General features: G+C 38.3%; 1 protein-coding gene across 1 annotated transcript in view; it reads left to right on the forward strand.

The window, feature by feature from the left end:
- Nucleotides 1–20,013, forward strand: part of TMEM50B (transmembrane protein 50B) — a 35,400-nt gene extending 15,387 nt beyond the window's left edge. Inside the window, exons 2-7 of the mRNA XM_081235705.1 lie at nucleotides 5,529–5,668; nucleotides 7,355–7,467; nucleotides 9,302–9,369; nucleotides 13,331–13,423; nucleotides 16,336–16,393; nucleotides 19,829–20,013. Of these exons, the coding sequence (XP_081091831.1) occupies nucleotides 5,570–5,668; nucleotides 7,355–7,467; nucleotides 9,302–9,369; nucleotides 13,331–13,423; nucleotides 16,336–16,393; nucleotides 19,829–19,874 (477 nt within the window). The 5' untranslated portion in view covers nucleotides 5,529–5,569 and the 3' untranslated portion in view covers nucleotides 19,875–20,013. The remainder of the gene's footprint in view (nucleotides 1–5,528; nucleotides 5,669–7,354; nucleotides 7,468–9,301; nucleotides 9,370–13,330; nucleotides 13,424–16,335; nucleotides 16,394–19,828) is intronic.
- The last annotated feature ends 5,039 nt before the right edge of the window (nucleotides 20,014–25,052 follow it).

Here is a 25,052-nt window from a genome sequence, read left to right on the forward strand (position 1 = left end):
ACGTGGGATCTTCGCAGACCAGGGCTCGAACCCATGTCCCCTGCATTGGCAGGCGGATTCTTAAGCACTGTGCCACCAGGGAAGTCCCATGATTTTTGTTTTAACCTTCAGACATTGTCTTAAATTCATGGCGACCTTCCCTAAACTTGTTTTTAACCAGTTAATATTTAATCTTTGATAACAGTTCATCTCTGTGACTGGAGACTATCTTGATAAAACGTGCCCATAATGCATACATAGTAAGGCTTTAGTGCAGCTGAAGCATATCTAAATGATAAAATTTTTAAATCTTTTTTGTGGGTAAAATTTACATACTGTAAAATACACAGATCTTAAGTGTACACTTCAGTAACTTTTGATAAATAAATGTACCTGCATAATCACTATCCCAACCAAGATATAGAACATTATTATCACCCCAAAAAAGTTCCCTTGTAGTCAATCCTCAGCCCCTACTGGCAACCACTGTTCTGATCTCTGGGACTATGGATTAGTTTTGCCTCTTCCTAAGCTTCATTTTAAATGGCATCATACAGTATATACTCCTTTGTGTTTGCCTTCATTCACATAAATCAGGTTTTGAGATTTTTTTTCTGTGTGGTTATATATATCGTTCATCCTTTTTTGTTGCTGAATAGTATTCCATTGTATGAATCCATCATAATTTGTTTATCCATTCTTCTGTTGATGAATATTTAGGTTGTTTCAGTTTGGGACTAATATGAATAAACCTGCTATAAACTTTCTCGTAAAAGTCTTTTTGTTTGTGGACGTATGTTTTTACTTCCCTTGGTAAATACTTATGGATGGAATTGCTGGGTTATAGGGAGCATTACTTTTAACTTTGTAAGAAACCGCAACCAGAAATGTATGAGATTTCCAGTTGTTCTGCTTCCAATAGTGAGTCTTTTTAATCTTAGCCATTCTAGTGGATGTGATGATATTTCTTTAATTTGCATTTCCCTGATGACTAATGATATTGAATACCTATTTAGATGCTTTTTTTTTTTTGCCATACACGGGCCTCTCACTGTTGTGGCCTCTCCCGTGGGGAGCACAGGCTCTGGACGCGCAGGCTCAGCGGCCATGGCTCACGGGCCCAGCCACTCCGCAGCATGTGGGATCTTCCCAGACTGGGGCACGAACCCGTGTCCCCTGCATCGGCAGGCAGACTCGCAACCACTGCGCCACCAGGGAAGCCCTAGATGCTTTTTGGTCATTGTCTTTTTAAGTCCTTTGCCATTTCAAGTCTGTTCAACTCTCGTGCACACTTTTTTTTTTTTGCATTACGTGGGCCTCTCACTGTTGTGGCCTCTCCCGTTGCGGAGCACAGGCTCCGGACGCGCAGGCTCAGCGGCCATGGCTCACGGGCCCAGCTGCTCCGTGGCATGTGGGATCCTCCCGGACCGGGGCACGAACCCGTGTCCCCCGCATCGGTAGGCGGACTCGCAACCACTGCGCCACCAGGGAAGCCCTCGTGCACACTTTTTATTGCCTATATATATATATATTATTAATCTTTAAGAGTTCTTTCTATATTGTAGGTACAAATCCTTTGTCAGATACTTGTTTTGCAAATATTGTCTCCCAGTCTGTGTGTCCAGTGTTTGGAACTTCTGTAGTATATTTATTGTACTTCTTTTCAGATTAACAATTGGACCCATTACTTTAAATTTAGAGGTATTTCGCCTAAATCCATATTTAAGCATATTATTTGAAAATATAACTGACATGCTATTTAGAAAGGTTATCTTTGTGGATATCCTATACAATGTTATAATTTTTGCCTTAAATAGTTGTCTTAAATAAAGAGAAGGAATAAAAAATAGTCTTTTATATTTACCCACATATTGATTATTTCTGGTATTCTTCATTCCTTCCTATAGATCTGAGATTAATCTGGTGTAATTTCCCTTTAACCTGAAGAATTTCCTTCAGCATTGTTTAGTGCAGATTTGGTGATGAATTATCTTAGTTTTTGTATACCTGAAAATATTTTTATTTTATCCTCATTTTAAAAAAGCTTTTTTGAGATACAATAAAGATATGATAACAGTCACCTGTTTTAAGTGTACAGTTCAGTGATTTTTAGTATATTTATGTGCAGTAAGACTACAGTCTAATTTTATAACCTTGTGCCTATGAGCACTCACTCCCTATTACACTCCGCTCCCCCCTGCCCATCACTAGGCAACAGCTAATTTACTTTCTGTGTATAGATTTGCCTCATCTGGACATTTTATATAAATGGAATATACAATATACGTGGTTGTCTTTCACTTAGAGTAATGTTTATGAGGTTCATCTGTGTTGTATCATGTATCAGTATTTCCTTTTTATTGCTGAATTTGTATTCCATTGTATGGTATCCCACATTTTATTTATACATTCAATAATTGACATATGTTGGGTTGCTGCACTGCTTAGTTACTATGAGTAATGCTGCTATGAACATTTGTGTACAAGTTTTTGTGTAGACATGTTATCATTTCTCTTGGGTAGATAGATAGGGGTAGAACTGCCATCACCCTCACTTTTGAAGAATATTTTTGCTGGATATAGCATTTGAGATTGATTTTGGGCCATGCTGAGTGACTTGTGGGAGTTTAGTTCCTTGACGAGGGATTGAACCCGGGCCCTCGGCAGTGAGAGCATGGAGTCCTAACCACTGGACCGCCAGGGAATTCTCATGATTGCTTTTCTTAAAAGCATGTCAAAAAATGTCCTTCCATTTTCTTCTGGCCTCCATTGTTTTTGACGAGAAGTCAGCCATCATACATATTGTTCTACTACCCCTGTATGTAATGTGTTGATTATTTTTTCCCCCTAAAGTTGCTTTGTTTCTTTTTATCTCTGGTTTTCAGCAGTTTTATTATGATGTTTTCCTTGTGTTTATCCTCTTGGAGTTTGCTGAGTTTCCTGGATTTGCGAATTATTATTTATTACCAAATTTGGGAAATTATCAGCCATTATTTCTTTAAATATTTTTTCTTCCTGCTTCTTTTATTTTTCTGGGACCCAATTAAACATATGTTAGACCAGTTATTAGTGTTCCTGAGTTTCCTGAAACTTTATTCATTTCCCCCTAATTAAAAAGAAAAAAAACCTGTTCTCTAGATAGGATAATTTCCTTTGACCTTTCTTCAAGCTTACTGTACTTTTCTTCTACTGTCTGTAATCTCCTACTGAGCCCATCTAGTTAATTTTAAATTTCAAATATTATAATTTTCAGTCCTAAAATTTACATTTAAAAGTTTCTCTACTGAGATTCTCCATTAACTCAGTTATTTTGACCATGTTCCTTTGTCTTTGAATGTGTTTATACTGGCTGCTTTAAAGTCATTGTCTGCTAATTTTCAATATCTGAGTTATGGGGGGGTCTGTTTCTATTGACTGATTTTTTTTCCTTCTTGAAGATAAATCACATTTTTTCTGCTTCTCTAAAAGTCTAGTGATTTTTTTTTTAACTATACAGTTGACCCTTGAACAAAACAGGGGTTAGGGGTGCTGACCTTCTGTGCAGTCAGAAATTCATGTATAACTATACATTGGTCCTGCCTGTCTGCAGTTCTGCATCTGTGGGTTCAACCAGCCATGGATTGCGTAGTACTGTAGTATGTATTTAGTGAAAAAAATCCACATATAAGTGCATCTGCATAGTTCAAACCTGTGTTGTTCAGGGGTCAACTGTATATTGGACATTGTGGATGATACATTATAGACCCTCTGGATCAGTTATCTTCATCTGAAGAGTGTTACTTTTTGTTCTAACAGGCAATTAAAATACTGACTGATCACCCTGAAATTGTGGAGATTTGGTTTTATACTTTGTTGGAGTGTGTGGAAATCCCAAGGCGTTTACTAATCTCTGACCTGGTGGAGCTCAAATTCCAAAATGCCTTGCAGGGGACAGCAGCCGAAATCTGTTTAGTTCTTTTAGCCTTCCAGATATTTTTTTCTGCTCAGGTCCTTGGAATCTCCTTCATGCATGTGCTGTTCAGGGATTAGTCAGGTATTTAAGAGAGTTTATATTAGTGTTTGGGGCTCCCCCTTGTGACTTACCCCTTTCCAAGGTTTCCCCTTCAATTTCCAGCTGCTCTTGTCATCCTGAACTTCACCCTCTGATGCCTCAAGCCAGAAAGACTGACTTTTTGCTCAAGTTTTAGCTATTCTGCACCACAGGGACTCACTTGGCTGGGAGTGGAAGGTTAGGGAATTCTTCAGGGGGAAAAGCTGTATTAAAGTGGATCTTGCTCATTGTGTTTTCTTTCAAGGGGTAAATGCCCTCCAGTTTCTGCCTGCTTTTCAGCACTCTTCAGTGCTTTCAAATAGTTTTTTTCCGCTTTTCTTTCTGGAACTTAAGGTGTTCCTGAATCATCACATCTGAACATACTCTCTTTGTTTTGAAAATTCACACAGCATGATGTACCCTTGTATAGTTTTTTATGCATGTGATTTTTCTCCTTCCAGTTATCTATTGCTGCATACAGATAACTCTAGAACTTAGTAGTTTAAAACAGCCATTTTATTATGCTTACGGTTCCTGTGGGTCAGGAATTTGGAAAGGGCATAGCCAGGATGACATGTGTCCACTCCGTATACCTGGGGCCTCGTCAGGGAAGGCTTAAAGTGTGGGGGTAATGCTAATAACCGGAGCAGCAGTCATGTCCGACAGTTAAGGGCTAGCTGTTGGCTGGGCCGCCACCTGGAACCGTGGGCCTTGGTCTCCTTACAGCACTGTGGCCTTGGATTTTTTACAAACCAACTCAGGGCTCTAGTGTTAGTGTTCCAGAGAACCACCTGCAAGCTGCATTGTCTTTTATGATCTAGTCTGAGAAGTTGTATGGCAGAGTTACATAGCATCACTTTCTCTACTTTATCAGTGAACCAGCCTTTATTGTTGACCTAAATTCAAAGGTAGGGACATAGATCCACCTCTCAATGGGAGAAGTGTCAAAGACTTTGCAGACACTTTTTATTTTTTATTTTTTTAATACGTCTTTATTGGAGTATAATTGCTTTACAATGCTGTGTTAGTTTCTGTTGTACAACAAAGTGAATCAGCCATATGCATACATATATTCCTATATCCCCTCCCTCTTAAGCCTCCCCCCCCCATCCCACCCCTCTAGCTCATCGCAGAGCACCGAGCTGATCTCCCTGTGCTGTGCGGCTGCTTCCCACTAGCCATCTATTTTCCGTTTGGTAGTGTATCTATGTCCATGACACTCTCACTTCATCCCAGCTTCCCCCCACCCCGCCCCATGTCCTCAAGTCCATTCTCTATGGCAGACATGTTTTAAAACCACCATGCTCATTTAACAAATAGTAAGCTCCTTCTGTGTCCTAGGACAGTCTTATGTACATCTCAATAGATATTCATTGTAGTATTGAATTTTTCTTCTTAACTATAGTAGATTTAGACCTAAAGTTAAATTTGTGTTTAAAGCTTTAAGAAAGGAGTAAGATATTTCTCTTCTTAAAAATATTTCCTTAGATCGATTATTTTTTTCTCTTTTTATTTGTAGAATATAGTATTTAATGAAAAGTCCGTGCTTAAGTGGTGAAAATGGCAGGCTTCCTAGATAATTTCCGTTGGCCAGAATGTGAATGTATCGACTGGAGTGAGAGAAGAAATGCAGTGGCTTCTGTAGTAGCAGGTATATTGGTAAGTGAAAAAGCCTGGTTGGTGACATTTATACCTCACTTTTTGCCCTGAAAATTAATCTTTATTCCTTTGAACTGTGAATACCCATGATAATACAGTTTTTGAAGGCAGTAGTTTTTTAAGTAAATTATGTAATATGGGGCTTCCCTGGTGGCGCAGTGGTTGGGAGTCCGCCTGCCGATGCGGCGGACATGGGTTCGTGCCCCGGTCTGGGAGGATCCCGCATGCCGCGGAGTGGCTGGGCCCGTGGGCCATGGCCGCTGAGCCTGCGTGTCCGGAGCCTGTGCTCCGCAACGGGAGAGGCCACGACAGTGAGAGGCCCGCATACCGCAAAAAAAAAAAAAAAAAAAAAAAAATTATGTAATATGTATCATTCCTTTAGGATCCTCAAAGGCTCAGAATTTGATGTAACTAATAATATTGTTGTGACTCATTGAAATTCAGGATGTGCAGACAGCAATAACAACCTTAGGCTGCATTAGAACTGAAGCCCTGCAGCCCTTTAGGGAAGGGTTGCCATCTTCATACCCCAGCTGCAGCACAGGCAGGAAGCGAGAGGAAGAAATTTGTGGAGGAAACTACTGCTTAATTTTCTTTCCAATATTTAAAAAAAAAACTTTTTATTATTGAAAATATCAATAGTATACACAAAAATAGAGAGAACGGTATAGAGTCCTCTCTCACCCCCTGTACTTATCATTGAGCTTCAAAAAAAAGTCAGATCATGACCAATCTTGCTTTAGCATTCCATCAAGCACTCCCTGCCCCCACTGCACTTTTTGAAGCAAATTTCAGTATATGTTCCACTTAATTTAAATTAATCTTTTCCAGTATATAGTTCTATACCTGAAGTTCAATAGAAAAGATAAATAAAGGAATAAAGTGGAGCAGGAACTAAAGATATTGGGGTGGCCAAAAAGTTCGTTCAGGTTTTTCCATAACATCTTATAATTGTGAAGCAATATGCATGCAGAATTCTTTTAGGTGTTTCCAAGTTTTTCTTGCTCTCTGTGGTCACCTCGCCTGCACTTAATTTGTCTATGAAATTCCTTAGTAACTTGTCTACTTTAGTTCTATTCAGCTTAGTTTACATAGAAACGTTACATTTTGCAAACTCATGTTTAGTCAGTTTTGCAGTATTTAATCAAATTACATAATTAATTAAAATTATAGCAAGCGTAGATATTTTTTGGAGACATGGCAGCTCATTTGTGGAAGCAAAAGTGCTTGGGCGTATTAAAAAAGAATGTTCCACATTCTTTTTAATATGAACGAGAGTGAAACACATCAGGTAATCAGGGAGCTGGTTAGTTGGAGGTTAGTTAAGAGAGCTTTGGTTGTATATAATTTTATAGTGGATAAAAGAAGCAGATAATTCATTCCTAGGTAATAAATGTTTCATCTTGCATTAAGAGCAGAACTTGAATCTTACACGGATTTGATTAGTTAGATTCACCTCATATGCTATAAAGAATAAGTAAACAAGGGATTCTTGTTTTTTATAATTCTTTTTTTTGTTTATTTGGGTTTTTTTTGTTTGTTTTTTATATTTCAACATCTAAAACTCAAAGTAGACATTTTATGTTTCAATTATATGGTCCATAGAAAACATGGAATGTTAAGAAACAGGTATCATGCTAAGCCAAAGTATTAGTGTTATTTTAATGACATGGGTTCTTTCTCAAGTTTTTTACAGGTTGGTGGATAATGATTGATGCAGCCGTGGTGTATCCTAAGCCAGAACAGCTGAACCATGCCTTTCACACATGTGGTGTATTTTCCACATTGGCTTTCTTCATGTAAGTATGAAGGTAATTCTCAATTCAAGATGATTTTTCTAAAAACATTTTTTCCTCAAAGTTTGATGCTATCTGGAGTAACTTTAATTCATTGATTGATTCTTTAACGTGATAAATATATGTGTGTATATCTATATTGCCATTTTATTAAGATTTTTAAAATTAAGAGTGAGTGTTGAATTTGGGGGGAGAGATTAATTGGGAGATTGAGATTGACATATACACACTACTATATATAATATAGATAACTAATAAGAACCTGCTGTATAGCGTAGGGAGCTCTACTCAATACTCTGTAATGGCCTATATGGGAAAAGAATCTAAAAAAAAAAAGAGTGGGTATATGTATATGTATAACAGATTCTTTGCTGTACACCTGAAACTAACACAACACTGTAAATCAACTATACTCCAATAAAAATTTTTTTTTTAAGTGTTGAACTTAGTTAATTTTATTATACTTTATAAAGATTATCATGTGATTTTTGTTCTTATATTTGTTAAACTGACAAATTACTATGTTTTATAGATCTTAAGATTTTTTTGTATTTTAATATCTTTGAATATCAGTGTGCTTCTTGTAGTCATTGGTATTGTATAATTCATAATATTTTTTCCTTCTTGGCAGTATAAAAAAATAATGGTGCATCTTAAAAATCATTGGCATCTTAGGTTTAATGAAGTATGTTACGTTGCTAGATTTTTTAGTGGGAAGTCATCCTTGAATACTCTTAATACATTCAACTTTTTTTAAAATCCTTTTTAAAATTTATTTCTTTTATTGGAGTATAGTTGCTTTACAATATCGTGTTAGTTTATATTGTACAGCAAAGTGAATCAGCTATACGTATACATATATCCTCTCTTTTTCAGATTTCCTTCTCATTTAGGTCACCACAGAGCACTGAGTATCTAATACATTCAACTTTTACCATGGAGTATTATTTTTTTTAAGTGTGTCACTTAACTGTATTTGCCAGTATTGGAGGGAGGGCAGGACTGGCCTTAAATGAGATTGATCTATGGCTTTCCTTTTTTAATTAAATCATTTTTAGGTTTAGCCATTATCTCACTTCATAAAAGAGTTTGGAAGCTTTTCATGGATGTCTTTTAATAATTTAAAAAAATATGTTAAACATTAAGATTACGTAATTTTCTTTTACTGTCAGGAGCTTTAAAAAGGTAAATTGTAGAAGATGGAACTACTTATATTCATTCAGGATGCTAAGAAAAGACAATTCCTGCTACAAATATACCCACTCTAACAAGAATGGAAAGAGAAGCTGAATAAAGTGGGCCTATTTATTATACCAAATGTTCTCTGAATTTGAGAAATGGATGAGAGAAAATCACTTGACTTTTAACACAAAGAGAAACTTTTGAACTCTTGGTTATAATGAGAACCTTAAAATGGGGTAACTCATGGTGGGTCATTCATGTATAAATATAAAATAACATAGACAAAGAACTCAGAAAATTGGCCTCTTTCATAATCTTTGGAGACAAGTGATAGTAATCCCTTAAAATTAAGTATGTTTTTGTTTGATGTTATTATAAATGGAAATATTTTCTTAATTTTGTTTTCAACATATTTATTACCAATATATAGAAAACATTGATATTTAAAAAATAAAATTGTGTGTTTTCTGGGTGTATTTTAGGAAAATAAGACTAGCATAGTATTTCTATCCACTAGGATATTTAAGTTAAAAGATAATGTTCAGTTATTCAGATACTGGCTTTAGATAGGAAATGCTTCCCTTCTAAATGATATATAAATATCTGAATATTTTAGCAGCATGAAAGCTTATTAGGTGATTTTGTATTGTTCTAGGATAAATGCCGTGTCCAATGCTCAGGTGAGAGGTGACAGCTATGAAAGCGGCTGTTTAGGAAGAACAGGTAAAGGCACTTTGAGTTGTTAACGTATGCTGGTAAAAGAGGGATTTATCAGCAGAAAGAACAAAGCCTCTAGTGAATCTTTATTTAGGGATGATTAATGATTATGTAGGATTTTTAAAAATTTACTTTTAAAAAAAGTTTCTGTGTTACTTAAAACTTGAAGAAAGTTGAAGTTACTGCCAGAGGTTACTGGTTTTTGTCATGTTATATTGCCCATAGTATATAGATAAAATGTTACCATGCAAAATCAGTGGATCTTGACTGTTCCTGTGTTAATGATGGATTTATTCTGATCCCAAATGTTGACTAATAATATTACTTACAAGATGGCTGACCGTGATTACTGAACAGCAAAGTATGGACACATTAGGAGATCAAACCTAGGACTACAGTGTTTTTCACATTCAGTTCTGATCACCTGAGTAACCACCCATAGGCTACAACAGAAGTATTTCGAAGAAACATGCTGTTTGTCTACATATACATTTTTTTTTGAGTTTGAATTTTTTTTGATTTGTCATCCAACAGTATTTTTCTTTTGTTCAGATTATAACACATTCTATTAGAATCCAGGGGTTTGTTTTCAGTGGAATTTCCATGCTGTATATAAAAAGCTCAGGACTAGACATTCTATTTCCAGCCTCTAAGGACTAGGAGGGGTGACTTGTGGTTATAGCAGGAGTTTGGAGTAGGTGGGGGAGGAAGTTTGAAGGATGATTAAGAATAATAGCAAGTACTTGTAGAATACTTAGTGTGTACCAAAGACTGTCCTGAATGCTCGACACATATTAACTCATTTAACTGTCACAATAGTCCTATAAGGTAACCACTCGTGTCCTCAGTTTAAGATTAAGGAACTAAGGCACAGAGAGCTTAAGTAACTTGTCCAAAGTCATAAAGCAAATAAGTGGTGGGACCAGGATTTGAACACTGACAATCTGGTTCCAGAGCCCATGCTCTTGGCCACCATGCTCTGTTTGTATCCAGTCGAGAATCATTTAGTCTCTGTCTACAGTATCATATATATATATATTTGTCAGTGTATTTGAGGATAACTTATATAAAATATAAAATAAAATTCAATTTAAAGCATACAGGTCGATGAGTTTTGACAAATGTATACAGTTGTGTAACTGCCACTACAATCATGATATAGAATATTTCCATTACTCCAGAAAGTTCCCTCATATCTCTTTGCAGTTAATCCCCTTTCCCCCACCTCCTGGCCACCACTGATATGCTTTCTATCACTGTAGTTTTGCCTTTTCTAGAATCTCATATAAATGGAATCATAAAGTATCATAAGACATTAAACCAAATCAAGGAGCTGACGAGCTTAGCTTTAAAAAAAAGTTCTTTTTTTTGTAAGAACACTAAACATGAGATCTCCTCTCAACACAGTTTTAAATGCACAATACCATATTGCTAACTATAGGCACAGTGTCGTACAGCAGCTCTCTAGAGCTTATTCATCTTGTGTAGCTGAAACTTTATACCCGTTGAACAGCAACTCCCACTTCCCCCTCTCCTAGCCCCTGGCAACCACTATTGTACCCTCTGTTTCTATGAATTTGACTCTCTTAGATACCTCTCATAAGGGGAATGGGCCTTAAAAAAGAAGGAAATCCTGCCATATGTGACAACAGAGGTGAACCTGGAGGACATTATGCTAAGTGAAATAAGCCAGTTACAGGGGGACAAATTAGCTTTCTTTTGTACCTGATGCTTTAAATGCTGATGCACATTTTATAATTTCACTTCCATTGTGATCCTTGAAGAATTGGAGAGGATGGGGATAGTGACAAATGACAGATGAACCTAAGTTAAAAGTGCATTGTGTGTGTCTGTGTGTGCATGCTCACACACACATGCATGCCTTGTGCCCCAGCTTCAGCAGGTAATGTCAGGAGTGAGTGAGAATAAAGAATAAAAAAGCATGTATTAGCAAGTGATGTTGTGCATAGAGCATACATTAACTTATTTGATCATTTTTCTTTCAAAAATGTTCCACAGGCATTGCTGTGGATTATGTTACTCTTATCTATTTTCTGTAGAAAATTTCATTGTAACTTACCCAAACCTTTTTAGCTTAAAGGTAGAACTTGTATGTGCCTTGGGTCTGTCTGGTTCCAGAGCCCATACTTTTTACTCTCAGTAGTGACTGTAACATTTTATTCCATGATTATTTCTTACCCAGTTAAAATTCACAGTCAGTTTACATCAATTTACATTTATACATGGTACCTCTAGTGCAAGTTCTGTCTAGTGCTTCAGAAATTCAAGGCAAACTATCTTGTAGGCATGCTCAGCTCTTGCCACACTAAGCTTTCATACTACTTAAATGGTTTATGTGTAATTTATTCCCATTTAATTCCCAGAGGAATTTGCAGGAAAGTGTTATTAACGTAATAAATGTACTATAAATGGAACTGTTAAATAAGAAGGAATAGGAACTAGGTAGAAAGAAGATCATGTATTGATACTTAGACTCTAGGACAAAATGGATACTCTTAATTATTAACCTTGACTCTGAGCTTCCTGGTAGTCAAAGCAAAAAAGGGAAAACGTTACCATTTTTTATTTTTTGCTAAACAAAAGCGTACTCATTTTTCAAGGGAAGTTTTTTTCTTGTTCAGTTTTGTTAAAAAATTTTTGTGTGGTCATATATAAAGGACATGAAGGAAAATAATTACAAGGATTTTTGATCCTTTCATTCACTTTAGGTAAAAGCTGTGAGTGAATTTGGAGGATGTTTTCCTCCAAGGAAGTAAACATTGCTGTATATTTCTGGAAACCTGCTTAGTATTATAATAAAGTTTAGATAACCTAGGGACCCATTTCTCTCAAATATCAGCTGTTCTACCCATGCTGAGCTTTGAGCTTCCTGCATATCTGGTGTCTAAAATATATGAATTTCTTTTCAGTAAGTAACAATATCTGAAATTGAGGCAAATTTAGCTTTCTATTATGGAAATTGGCTTGGATTTTATTTTCACTTCAGGGGAGATATATTCCCCTTCCATAGGGTGACAGGCTGTCAATACACCTGTGATCAGGATCTGGCACAAATGCTAACTTGGTTTCCTAAAAATGTATTGAATCTACTCAGGTGTCCAGATGATCACTTTATTGAGATTCTGTTGTATAACTTCTAAAATTCTATACAGTAGGGGGTTGAAGAGATGCTTTTGTCCTTGAACTTTTCACGGGTATGTGGTACAGTTTGGCTGAATAAGAGAGATTGAATATATGGTTGCTGTTAGTACCATGTTGAGTAGTACCATGATATTAACGTTGATGAAAAGAGGTCATATGGTCCTTATTCATTTGCAGTCTCTCATTCCTGTGTGGTAATGGCTATCTGAAATACATCTGCTACTTCTAATAGAGCAATTACTTTGATAATATATACAACACGGTAATTTTTCAGTTAGGGTTTTTTTTTTTTTTTTTTGCGGTACACGGGCCTCTCACTGCTGTGGCCTCTCCCGTTGCGGAGCACAGGCTCCGGACGCGCAGGCTCAGCGGCCATGGCTCACGGGCCCAGCTGCTCCACAGCATGTGGGATCCTCCCGGACTGGGGCACGAACCCGCATCCCCTGCATCGGCAGGCGGACCCTCAACCACTACGCCACCAGGGAAGCCCTCGGTTAGGGTTTAATTAATCAGTTTAGTCAAAATTACTTCTGAAGCTTGACTAGTTTACTCAGCTGTTAGTTTCTCTAGCCAGTAGAATGGTAACTTACCCTTTTTCCCTTTCCAAGTATTGCTTAACACCTTTTAGTTTTAGTTTCTTTTTTTCAATCTTCATTCAGTTAATTGTTTTAGCAGGTGTATATAAATACGTGACTGTCTTTGATAGGCATAGCATGTATTAGATGAACAGTGTTCTAGTGTTACGTATTCCGAAGGCATAGAGCTGTAGAAATGAGCAAAATCATAAAGCCTATTTTTCACACAGGTGCTCGAGTTTGGCTCTTCATTGGTTTCATGTTGATGTTTGGGTCACTTATTGCTTCTATGTGGATTCTTTTTGGTGCATATGTTACCCAAAGTAAGTATTTATTCCTCTTTTATTTCATAGGAAAGATTCAGATATGTCCTTTATTTTTGGCTTAGTCTGTTAACTCCCCATGGAGTAAAATTTAGTTTAATAATTCAGTTAGCTTGAAGATAAGACTCTGTTTGAAGATATAAATTATTTAATAAAACTTCTCAGTGGGGTCATTTAGTGCAGTGGGATAGCCTCTTTAGGAAATCCAAGCCACTGACAAGACCAGGTAACTCTCAGCTGTCTCTAGAGGTTCTGATTTCCTTCCTTAACCCAGATGGCCAGGCTCTATATCAGAGGCCTTTTACTGAGTGAGGGTTGTAGTGGTAAAATTGAGAAATCTGTACAGGGCTACAGCCCCTTATACACAATTCTAAAATCCACAAAAGTGCTGAAGGTCAGGTTTTTCATAACCAGTTTGGCAGCAAAACCTGACCTAATGATCCAGGGCTCGTTATAGTCTTTATTTCATTTAATAAGTATTCAAATGTTTTATTTTTAGAGGAATGTGGTTGTATTTGATTGTGGGATGCTAGTCCAAACATAGTTGGGGGTGCTATGTAATATTATGCCCTGTGTTACCGTTCTTCTTTTTTAAAAATAAATTTATTTATTTATTTATTTTTGGCTGTGTTGGGTCTTTGTTGCTACGCATGGAATTCCTCTAGTTGCAGGGTGCGGGGCGCAGGCTTCTCATGGCTGTGGCTTCTCTTGTTGGAGAGCGTGGGCTCTAGGTGCGTGGGCTTCTGTATTTGTGGCACGTGGGCTCAGTAGCTGTGGCTCGCGGGCTCTAGAGCTCAGGCTCAGTAGTTGTGGCGCACGGGCTTAGTTGCTCTGCGGCACGTGGGATCTTCCCGGACCAGGGCTGAAACCCGTGTCCCCTGCATTGGCAGGTGGATTCTTAACCACTGAGCCACCAGGGAAGTCCCCCTGTGTTACCATTTTTAAATCTGAAAATTCCTGAGTTCCAAAACATACCTTGCCCCAAGGATTTCAAGATAAGACGTTGTGGACCCCAGTATCTTTCTGTCCACTGATACATCTTCTCTCCAACCCCAGCCTCTAAGTTTTCATTCATAGGTACAAAGGGAGTTTTGTTTTTTTTTGTTTTTTTTTTTTAGGGGGCAGAGGTGCTGAGAAGCACTGCCAGTTCACAAGGGGAGTTTTTTAAGTGCCAGACTGAAGACGTGTGTAGCCTTCATGTTGAAACTGGTGATGCAATGGAGTGAGCTCTTAGTATACCATTGAGTTTTGTGACTGTTCCAGTCACCATAGCTTTTCATCACGGGGATGGCGAGAGGTTTTGAAAAGCAGGACCCAGTCTTAGCATGTGCTTCTGGAAGCGTCAGAAGAACCTCTTTCACTGGCTCTCTCCCTTCACTCCAAAGACAGGAATAAGTTTCAGATAACAGTTTATTCATCTTCTGATGCCTCTGTCTTTGGAATCTCTTCGTCACTCTGCTTAACTGTCACGTCTTGTCCTGACCCACAGCTGAGCTTTTAATATCTTGATAGGATCCCTTAAGTATCATAGATGGATCAGTATAAGATTTGGAATACCTTTGTCTTTTATTTTGCACAAAATAAGTCAGTACAAGAGGACAGTGGTTGCCTAATGTTTAATTAATACTACTCTAAAATGTGTTATTTTAGTTAATTAAAAATACTCTGGAGCACACAGCTCTAGCATGAAGCTTATTTGAGGGAAAGTCCTTTTTTTTACTTTCTTTCTTTTTCTGGGGGGCTGTGCCATGCAGCTTGGGGGATCTTGGTTCCCTGACCAGGGATGGAACCCGTGCCCTTGGTAGTGAGAGCTCAGAGTCCTAACCACTGGACCCAGGGAATTTCCTCAGTGGTCGTGTCTTAATCTTTAAAGAACTAGTACGTACTGAGAAATTTCTCAATTATGGATCTCACCTTCATATTTCTACAGCGTTGCTCGTTACATATACTTTTTAGTTTGTAAACTGACTTCAGAGAGCATTTCTGACACATATTTCAAACCTTTTACTGTTCAGATTTTTCTGGAATTGTTAATAATCATAATAGCAGCTAACATTTATATAGCACTTTATGAGCCAGGAACTGTTCTGAGCACTATGCATATAGTCCATATCTCACACTCTGTGGGGCAGGTGCTGTTACAATGCCCATTTTACAGATGAGGAAAGTAAGGCATAATGAGGTTAAATAATTTGCCCATGGTCATACATTTAGTCAGTGGTAGAGTTAGGATTCAAATCCAGGGGTATGGCTCAAACTTGGGGCTTTTAACCATGCAGCTATATTGTTTGCTATGATATCAAAGGCGACAAATTGAATATTTCTTCATCCCAACTAGTATTTTTAATCAACATTGATAGTTTTATAAAAGTTAAATATCCACAAAAATTTGAGTAATTTCCAAATTTTTCTTTTTCCTTCCTATGAAGATAGTGACTGTTTTCTCCAGGAGAATATGATGATGAATTATAATGATTCTTTTCATATATGTCAGATTTGCACAATAAAACTCCTGAGTTCATGAAAGAAAATAAAATGAACAGACTGTTACATCATCAAAAATTTAATTTGTATCTTTCTAACATTGTGTGTTTCTGTATTGGCCATAGGAGGTGAAGGGGTGAGCTGCTGCTTCCTCGGCAGTTCCGATGCAGCTAGTAGAACCATAGCAACTACTTTAGACAAAAAGAAAACCTAATAATTTTCATTGTCTTTTATCCAGAGTGAGAGTAATCCTTTGTTTTGGGAGAATGAGATTTTCTTACTTCAATTTCTTTGTGGATTTCTTAGAGTTAATGAATAATAGTAGTGTTTTATAATATACAGAGCATGTCGTTGTGAATGGCATGAATACTTAGTTACTGCCATTTGCCTTTTGTAATTATCTGATCTGTTTTACTTTGTGTGTGCAGATACTGATGTTTATCCAGGACTAGCTGTGTTTTTTCAAAATGCACTTATATTTTTTAGGTAAGTTGCCCAATTTTTTAACTATACACCTATAACATTTACAGAAACATCATCTTTATTATAAGAGCAGCATAGGCACTGGAACATGTATAAATCTCTTGGATTAGTTACAATGTATAGAACTTCTTTTAAAAGGTGAAAATTCTACTATTGGATAAAAGCGTACACAAGCCATTTAATTTGGGGCCCTGCTATGTGCCAAGACCTCAGCTAGATGCTTTATATATGTAACCTTTTAAATTCCCACTTAATTATCTTAAGTGTGTAAAACAGGTGGTGCTCCCATTTTATAGATGAGGAAATAAGACTCAGAGCTTACTTAAGGCCGCTTAGCTAGCAAACACAGAATGGGGGTTTGAACCCAGACTGCTGCTTCCATAGCCTGTGTTTTGTTAAGAAACCATATCATGTACCTTTAATAAAATAAGAAAAAAAGAAATTAGAATTAATATGTACTATGCATGCTGTATACAAAACCTGGTTGGTGAATTGGATTTTGTATTAAGTTTTTAAGATAACTTAAAGTAAGTATAAAAACAAAAGAATACCAAAAGTATTTTTTAGGGGCAGTCTTCTAAAAAGCTTCCAAAATGAGGCCCTGTAGCCTTTGCTTTCCAGAATGAAATGTCTTTTAGTGTAAAGATAGGTATTTTAGGCATCATTTATAAAATTACATCCCTTACCCCATACCCCTCTCACAAAAGCATTAAGATCTAAGCCTTAAAGAAATTTGTTTTTGTCATTGATTTTAAGCAATTTGATTATGATGTGCTGTGGTGTAGTTTTCTTCATATTTCTTCTGTTTGGGGTTCATTGAGTTTCTTGGATCTGTGGATTTATAGTTTTCATCAAATTGGGAATCTTTTCAGACATTATTTCTTCAGATATTTTTTTCTGTCCACCCTGCCCTTCTGGCTTCCAATTACATGTATATTAGGCTGTGGGAAGTCATCCCACAGCTCACTGGTGCTTAGTTCTTTTCATGTTTTTTTTCCCTCCTACCTCTCCACCCCTACTCTTACCCCATCGCTCCATCAAGTACTCTCGTTTCTTGTTTTCTCTCTGTATTTCATTTGGGATAGTTAAAGATTGTTATATCTTTAAGTTCACTAATCTCTACCTCTGTCATGTCTAATCTGCTCTTACTCCCATCCAGTATGTTTTTCATCTTAGACATTTTATTTTTCATCTCTATTAGCTTGATTTTTTTTTTTTTTTTTTTTTTTTTTTTTGCGGTAGGCGGGCCTCTCACTGCTGTGGCCTCTCCCCTTGCAGAGCACAGGCTCCGGACGCGCAGGCTCAGCAGCCATGGCTCACGGGCCCAGCCGCTCCGCGGCACGCGGGATCCTCCCAGACCGGGGCACGAACCCGTGTCCCCTGCATCGGCAGGCGGACTCTCAACCACTGCGCCACCAGGGAAGCCCCAGCTTGATTTTTTTAAACAATTTCCACGTCTCTCCCTAACATACTCATGCTTTCCTCTGCCTTCTTGAACATATGAAGTATGTAACTATTTCAGTGTCCTTGTCTAATTGTGTCAATTCTTAGTCTGTTCCTATTGATTATTTCTATTTATTTTTTTTCATTCTGGATCTCTTTTCCCCTGCCTGTTTGCTTCTTTGCATGAAGCTGATTGGGGGCTGGACTTTGTGGTATTCCTTTAAATGCTTTTGAGCTTTGTTCTGGATGCAGCTCAGTCACTTGGAAACAGTTCAGTCCTTTCGAGTCTTGCTTTTAAGCTTCGTTAGGCAGGACCAAAGTAGCTTTAGTCTGGGATTAATATGTCCCCCTTACTAAGGCAGTACACTTTTGAGTATTCTTCCTGATTCTCCATGTAGTCTGAGGTTTTCCACTCTGCTATGAGATTCTGAAGTCTTCCCAGCCCTGTGGGAGCTTTGGGAATTGTTCTTTCCAGTGATTCCTGCCCTTTTTTTGGGTAGCTTCCTCACATGCATCTGCTGTCAGCACTCAGCAGAAGCCTCAAGGGGAACCCCCTACCGATCTCCTGGGCTCCCCCTCTCTAGCTCTCTCTACTCCGCCTTGCACACTCCAGCTGCTTGGCTTCCCTGAACTCTCAACTCTGTTTCCTCAACTCAGGGAGACCACTGTGCCCTGCCTGGGTTCCCTCTTATTGCACTGTGGCCTTGGACACTCTTGGTTTTGAAAGATGTTCGACAGTTTCTGCTGTCTTGTGATTGTATTTCTTGGCATGTGACTGACAGCCTTCTGGGAATACAGTGAATTTTCATGAAGACACCTTAAGCACTGTTGAGAGATCAAATTTAAATTCAGATTCAGCCCTTTACAGTGGTAGAGGAGTCTATATAAATGACAGTTGGATGAACAGAAACCTTGTGTGTGTAAAGGCCTGTGCTCACGTGGGCAGTGACTACTGCATCAGCGATGCACTCTGCCCAGAGGCTGGCAAGTTATCCAGCCAGCTGTGTGCTTCCTGTGTGCCAGGCCTTTTTTAAGCACCAGAGTGCACTCCTTCTTCTCCGGCCACTCTTCCTCTGTTTCCTTTGCAGGCTGATCCTCCACCCTCTGGCTGCTAACTTTTGAAGTTTCTTAAGGTTCTGTTCTAAGCCTCTTCTCAACTCGTTCTTTGTCTAGGTGAGGTCCTTTTTGCTTGGGACTTCAGTTATTGCCTATATGCCAGTGAGTCACAGCTGTCTATCTCCAAGTCTAAACCACATATCCAGATTCTTACTTATCCCCTCTTGGGTGGCTGACGTTTCACATCTACCACCTCCAGTGTACCCACAGTTCAAACTCACGTTGCCAGAGTGTCCCATCTCTCTGCCCCACTCCTTCCCTTATACCTTGCTGAGATAATTCCCACTCTTCTTTTAGATCTCAGTTCAGTCACTACTTCCTCAGGAAAACCTTCTTGACCTCTAACTAGGTCAGATCCTTATATTTCCCTCTCTTGGTACCATGTGTGTCATTGAGTTGGAATTTGATTGTCTCTCATTAGTGAGCACATTTGTCTTGTTTTGACTCACAGTCACATTCCCAGTGCTTAGCTAGGTGCCTGGTGCCCAGCCAGTACTCTGTACAGTAATTATTTGTTAAATGAACAAAGAATTTCAACATGGTCTGTTAGGATGCTTCAGTGTTTGTAGCTCATTGTAGGATCGTAGAGATGGGAGTGGCCCTCATGCCAGCTACTATGAGAAATGCCCCCTTTCCTTACAAGTGACCTATCTAGTAACTTCAGGCTTTAAGAAAAGATATTCAATTAAGTTCAACCATCAAGGTCAACAAAGTGCTTTATAAAACAAGCAAATTCAGACCAACACCACCACAACCTTTAATTTTAGAAATTGATACAAAGGGATCAGTGAGGTACCCATCAAAGCATATTTAGAAAATAAATTCTCTTTTGCGTTTCTATGTGATTTTACCTCATGATTTATTTTAATATCTTTCTAGCACTCTGATCTATAAATTTGGAAGAACTGAAGAGCTATGGACCTGAGATCACTTCTCAAATCACATTTTCCTTTTGTTATATTCTATTTGTAGATATGTTTTTATCTCTCAATATAATTTACACATTGCCAAATGGAATAGATTGTACATTAAGTGTTTTGTTTCTTTACACTTTTATGCTCTGAGTTTTGAAATACTTTTGTGAAATTTCTGTCCTTTCTTTTTCATTGAATAGATTGTTAATATGTACATAGTATAAGACTATATAGATGAGATGATCTGTGTCGGTTTTTTTATTCTTGAAGACTTAAAGCTTAATCTGTTCCCTGAGCCAGGGTTGTATCATCATCTAATTGTAGAGTTAACTACTTTGTCTCAGTATCTCTAATTTTCAAAATGTGCAAAAAATACAGCTCCATATATCTGAAATAAGCACTGAGCCATTAAAAAAGGTATTTCAGCAAGTTGTAATTTATTTTGGCTTAAAAATGAGATTTTTTTTTAAAGGAAAAATGTTTGTTCTTATGTATAAAGTGGACTTTTATATGAAGATTTTTAAAAATGCCTGAAGGACTAGTTTGAAAGCCTCTTTTAAAAACAATTCCTCTCATATGACTTTATTTGAGAAGGGTTAATACATGATCAGGTAAGCTGTTTTATATGGTTGATGTAAAAAGACTGTAAGGCAGCTCAGCAACGTGCTTCTTACAAAAGCAGCTTAAATGGTTCTCTTTTGACAGCCTACTATTATCTGACAATACAAAATTCTATATCAAGCAAGTTTGAGACAACTGCAGCTTAAAAGCATGAACCATATAACAAAAAGTGGAATAATTAGTTTCAAGATAAAGCACTTCTTCCCAAAGGGGATTATTACGACCTAGTGAAAAATTATACGTTTCATCCACTCAGTTACTGACTGCAAGTCTCTTTTTGCTCTAGCTCTCATGCTTTAGGTGAACTCTTCTTGCAGAATACATCTTTAACCTGAAAGTTCTTACTCCAGTCAAAAACTTCTTTTGCTGAGTTTGAAATACTGTATTTGCACTGAGTGTATTCCTGTGAGAGATTTCAGAGGGATAGTTGGGTCTTTATTTCTACTTTTGCTTTCCTTTGTTATACAGGTTTTATGTTGTACTTTTTTCCTCCAGAGGGATTTTTCTAGAGCCTTTTGTTGTAAGACAGAATAATATCAGTGGTATTATATGCAGCTTCTAATATAAGCCTTATTTTGCTTAATGTCTCTTCTCTCTGAGGATTTACTGTGCACAGAGTATGAAGCAGTTGTGGAATGCTGTGCCTTTGTCTAGATACCATCTTGTTTAATTACTTCTTTCTTTGTTGTTTTTTCCTCAAAAAAAACTGTGTCTTGCTTCCAACAAATTTTAAGACTGATTACTTGTTTCCACTCCCTTCTAACCTCTTGCAATAAATATTACTTCTCACACATTCTAGTATTGTTAAATCTGTTGGAGAAAATGAACTATAAAACTGGGTTGGCTGTTCATTTTGCCATTACTCAAGTGGACCTGGTCAAAGAAGCAGTTTCCCTTTATAAAATAAAGAGAAATATATATATATATATATATATATATATATATATATATATATATATATATACACACATATATATATATGTGTATATATATATATTATTTTGGGGGTGGAGCATGCCATGCAGCTTGTGGGATCCTAGCTCCCTGACCAGGGATTGAACCTGGGCCCTCGGCAGTGAAAGCACGGAGTCCTAACCACTGGACCAGCAGGAAATTCTCAGGAGAACTATATTATACTCAGATTTGTGAAATGCTAATGTGAAGGCTAATGAAGGCCATCCAGAAGGCCTAGTGGCTGTTTTTTTTTCTGTTTTTGACTCCGTCACGAATTTGTTTTTTAATTGTGAGCAAATCACTTAATTTCCCTGTTTGCTTCCTCATTAAAAAAAAAAAAAGGTAATGTTAGTATCCACTCCTATCAGACATTGTAAGTTAGAATAGAGTCCTTTGTAATCATTTAAAGATACATGTGATTCCCTTAATATAAAGGTCTCCTGGGGCAGAGTCAAGATGGCGGTGTGGGAAGATGCCGAATTAGCATCTCCCCACAACTAGGGTGCCTGCCAGCCCTGATGCCCAAGGAGATGGGAGGAACCCCCAAGTGAACCGATAGGACATGGGGGGACAGAAGGGGGAGAAATGGTGGAGGCCAGACAGGATCCATGCCCCTGAGGCCAGAGAGTTCAGGAGAGGAGGCAGGAGGGACCCTCTGGGAGGAGTGGAGGGCGTTTGCCCCACCCACTTGGGCCCTGGCAGCCTGCTGAGCTCCCAGGCCAGTCCCCTGCCCTCCAAGGCCCCCTCCACTCCCCTGCCACATTGGTCCTGGGAGCATAGGAAGGAGGCTGGGGAGATCAGGAGAGGCAGGTGGGAGGGGCGCTCCAGGAGGACCAGGAGAGGAGCGGAGGGTGTTTGCCTCACCCACTCAGGTCCAGGGAGCCTGCTGAGCTCCCAGGCTGGTCCCCTGCCCTCCAAGGCCCCGCGCTCCCCCTGGCCACATTGGTCCTGGGGGCATAGGAAGGAGGCTGAGGGGAGTTAAGGAGAGGCAGGGGGGAGGGGCCCTCCAGGAGGAGCAGAAGAGGAGCAGAGGGCGATTGCCCTGCCCACTCGGGCCCAGAAAGCTTGCTGGGCTCCCAGGTGAGGTCCCCTGCCATCTCAGACCAGGGGTGGGGGGCATGCCTGTGCCCCTTCTGTTCCTTGAGCCTAAGCCCCACCCCCCCAGCCCCCAGGGGCTTTTCCAGCCCTGTGGGTCCTGAGCATTGGCCCCACCCACCACTGAAACCTCGCCCTTGCTTACGCCCTGCCCTCCACAGCCAAGGCCTTTTCCCCCGATTTTTAAATTTTTTCTTTTCCCTCCTCCTCTCTTTTACTATTGTAGTACTGATATACCTTCCTGTTGTTGATTCGTCTATATTTTTATTTTTATATTCTTCCTAAAATATCTGTTAGTTTCCTAGTCTGTTTTATTTTTTACTTCGTTTTTTTTTCTGCTGCCCCAGGTGGCTTGCAGGATGTTGGTTCACGAGCCCAGGGTCAGGCCTAAGCTCCTGCAGTGGGAGCTCCGAGTCCAAACCACTGGACTAACAGAGAGCCTCAGACCCGAGGGAATATTCATTGGAGTGAGGTCTCATGGAGTTCCTCATCTCAGCACCAAGACCCAGCTCTACTCAATAGCCTACAAACCCCAGTGTTGGAAGCCTCAGGCCAAACAACCAGTAAGACAGGAACACAATCCCACACATTAAAAAAAAAATTGAGATGGCAAAAAAAAGTGTCACAGATGAAGGAGCAAGGTAAAAACCTACAAGACCAAATAAATGAAGAGGAAATAGGCAATCTACCTGAAAAAGAATTCAGAGTAATGATAGTAAAGATGATCCAGGATCTCGGAAATAGAATGGAAGCATGGATTGAGAAAATACAAGAAATGTTTAACAAAGATCTAGAAGAACTAAAGAACAAACAAACAGAGATGAACAACACAATAACTGAAATGAAAAATACACTAGAAGGAATCAATAACAGAATAACGGAGGCAGAACAAATAAGTGAGCCAGAAGACAAAATGGTGGAAATAACTGCTGAGGAGAAAAATAAAGAAAAAAGAATGAAAAGAATTGAAGACAATCTCAGAAACCTCTGGGACAACACTAAATGCACCAACATTCGAATTTTAGGGGTCCCAGAAGAAGAAGAGAAAAAGAGAGGGTCTGAGAAAATATTTGAAGAGATTATAGTAGAAAACTTCCCTAATATGGGTAAGGAAATACCCAAGTCCAGGAAGCACAGAGAGTCCCATACAGGATAAACCCCAGGAAAAACACACCAAGACACATATTAATCAAACTAACAAAAATTAAATTCAAAGAAAATATATTAAAAGCAGCAAGGGAAAAACAAAAAATAACACACAAAGGAATCCCCATAAGGTTATCAGCTGATTTTTCAATGAAAACTCTGCAGGCCAGAAGGGAGTGGCAGAATATACTTAAAGTGATGAAAGAGAAAAACCTACAACCAAGATTACTCTACCCAGCAAGGATCTCATTCAGATTCAATGGAGAAATCAAAAGCTTTTCAAACAAAAGCTAAGAGAATTCAGCACCACCAAACCAACTTTACAACAAATGCTAAAGAAATTTCTCTAAGCGGGAAACATAAGAGAAGAAAAAGACCTACAAAAACAAACCCAAAACAATTAAGAAAATAGTAATAGGAACATACATATTGATAATAACTTTGAATGTAAGTGGATTAAATGCCCCAACCAAAAGACACAGACTGGCTGAATGGACACAAAAACAAGACCCATATATATGCTGTCTACAAGAGACCCACTTCAGACCTAGGGACACATACTGAAAGTGAAGGGATAGAAAAAGATATTCCATGCAAATGGAAATAAAAAGAAAGCTGGAGTAGCAATACTTGTATCAGATAAAATAGACTTTAAAATAAAGACTGTTACAAGAGATAAGGAGGGACACTACATAATGATCAAAGGATCAAGAAGAAGATATAACAATTATAAATGTTTATGCACCCAACATAGGAGCACCTCAATACATAAGGCAAATGCTAACAACCATGAAAGGAGAAATTGACAGTAACACAATAATAGTAGGGGACTTTAACACCCACTTACACCAATTGATCATCCAAACAGAAAATAAATAAGGGAACACAAGCTTTAAATGACACAATAGACCAGATCTAATTTATATTTGTAGAACATTCCACCCAAAAGTGGCAGAATAGTTTCTTCTCAAGTGCACATGGAACATTCTCCAGGATAGATCATATCTTGGGTCACAAATCAAGCCTCGGAAAATTTAAGAAAATTGAAATCGTATCAAGCATGTTTTCTGACCAAACGCTATGAGGTGGGAAATCAATTACAGGAAAAATACTGTAAAAAACACAATACATGGAGGCTAAACAGTGCACTACTAAATAACCAAGAGATCACTGAAGAAATCAAAGAAGAAATTAAAAAATACATAGAAACAAATGACAATGAAAACACGATGACCCAAAACCTATGGGAGGCAGCAAAAGCAGTTCTAAGAGGGAAGTTTGTAGCAATTTAATCTCACCTCAAGAAACAAGAAAAATCTCAAACAATCTAACTCTACACTTAAAACAGCTAGAGAAAGAAGAACAAAGAAAAC

The sequence above is a fragment of the Mesoplodon bidens genome (genome assembly GCF_964165515.1).
Source record: "Mesoplodon bidens genome assembly, chromosome: 5".
NCBI classification, from domain to species: domain Eukaryota; kingdom Metazoa; phylum Chordata; class Mammalia; order Artiodactyla; family Ziphiidae; genus Mesoplodon; species Mesoplodon bidens.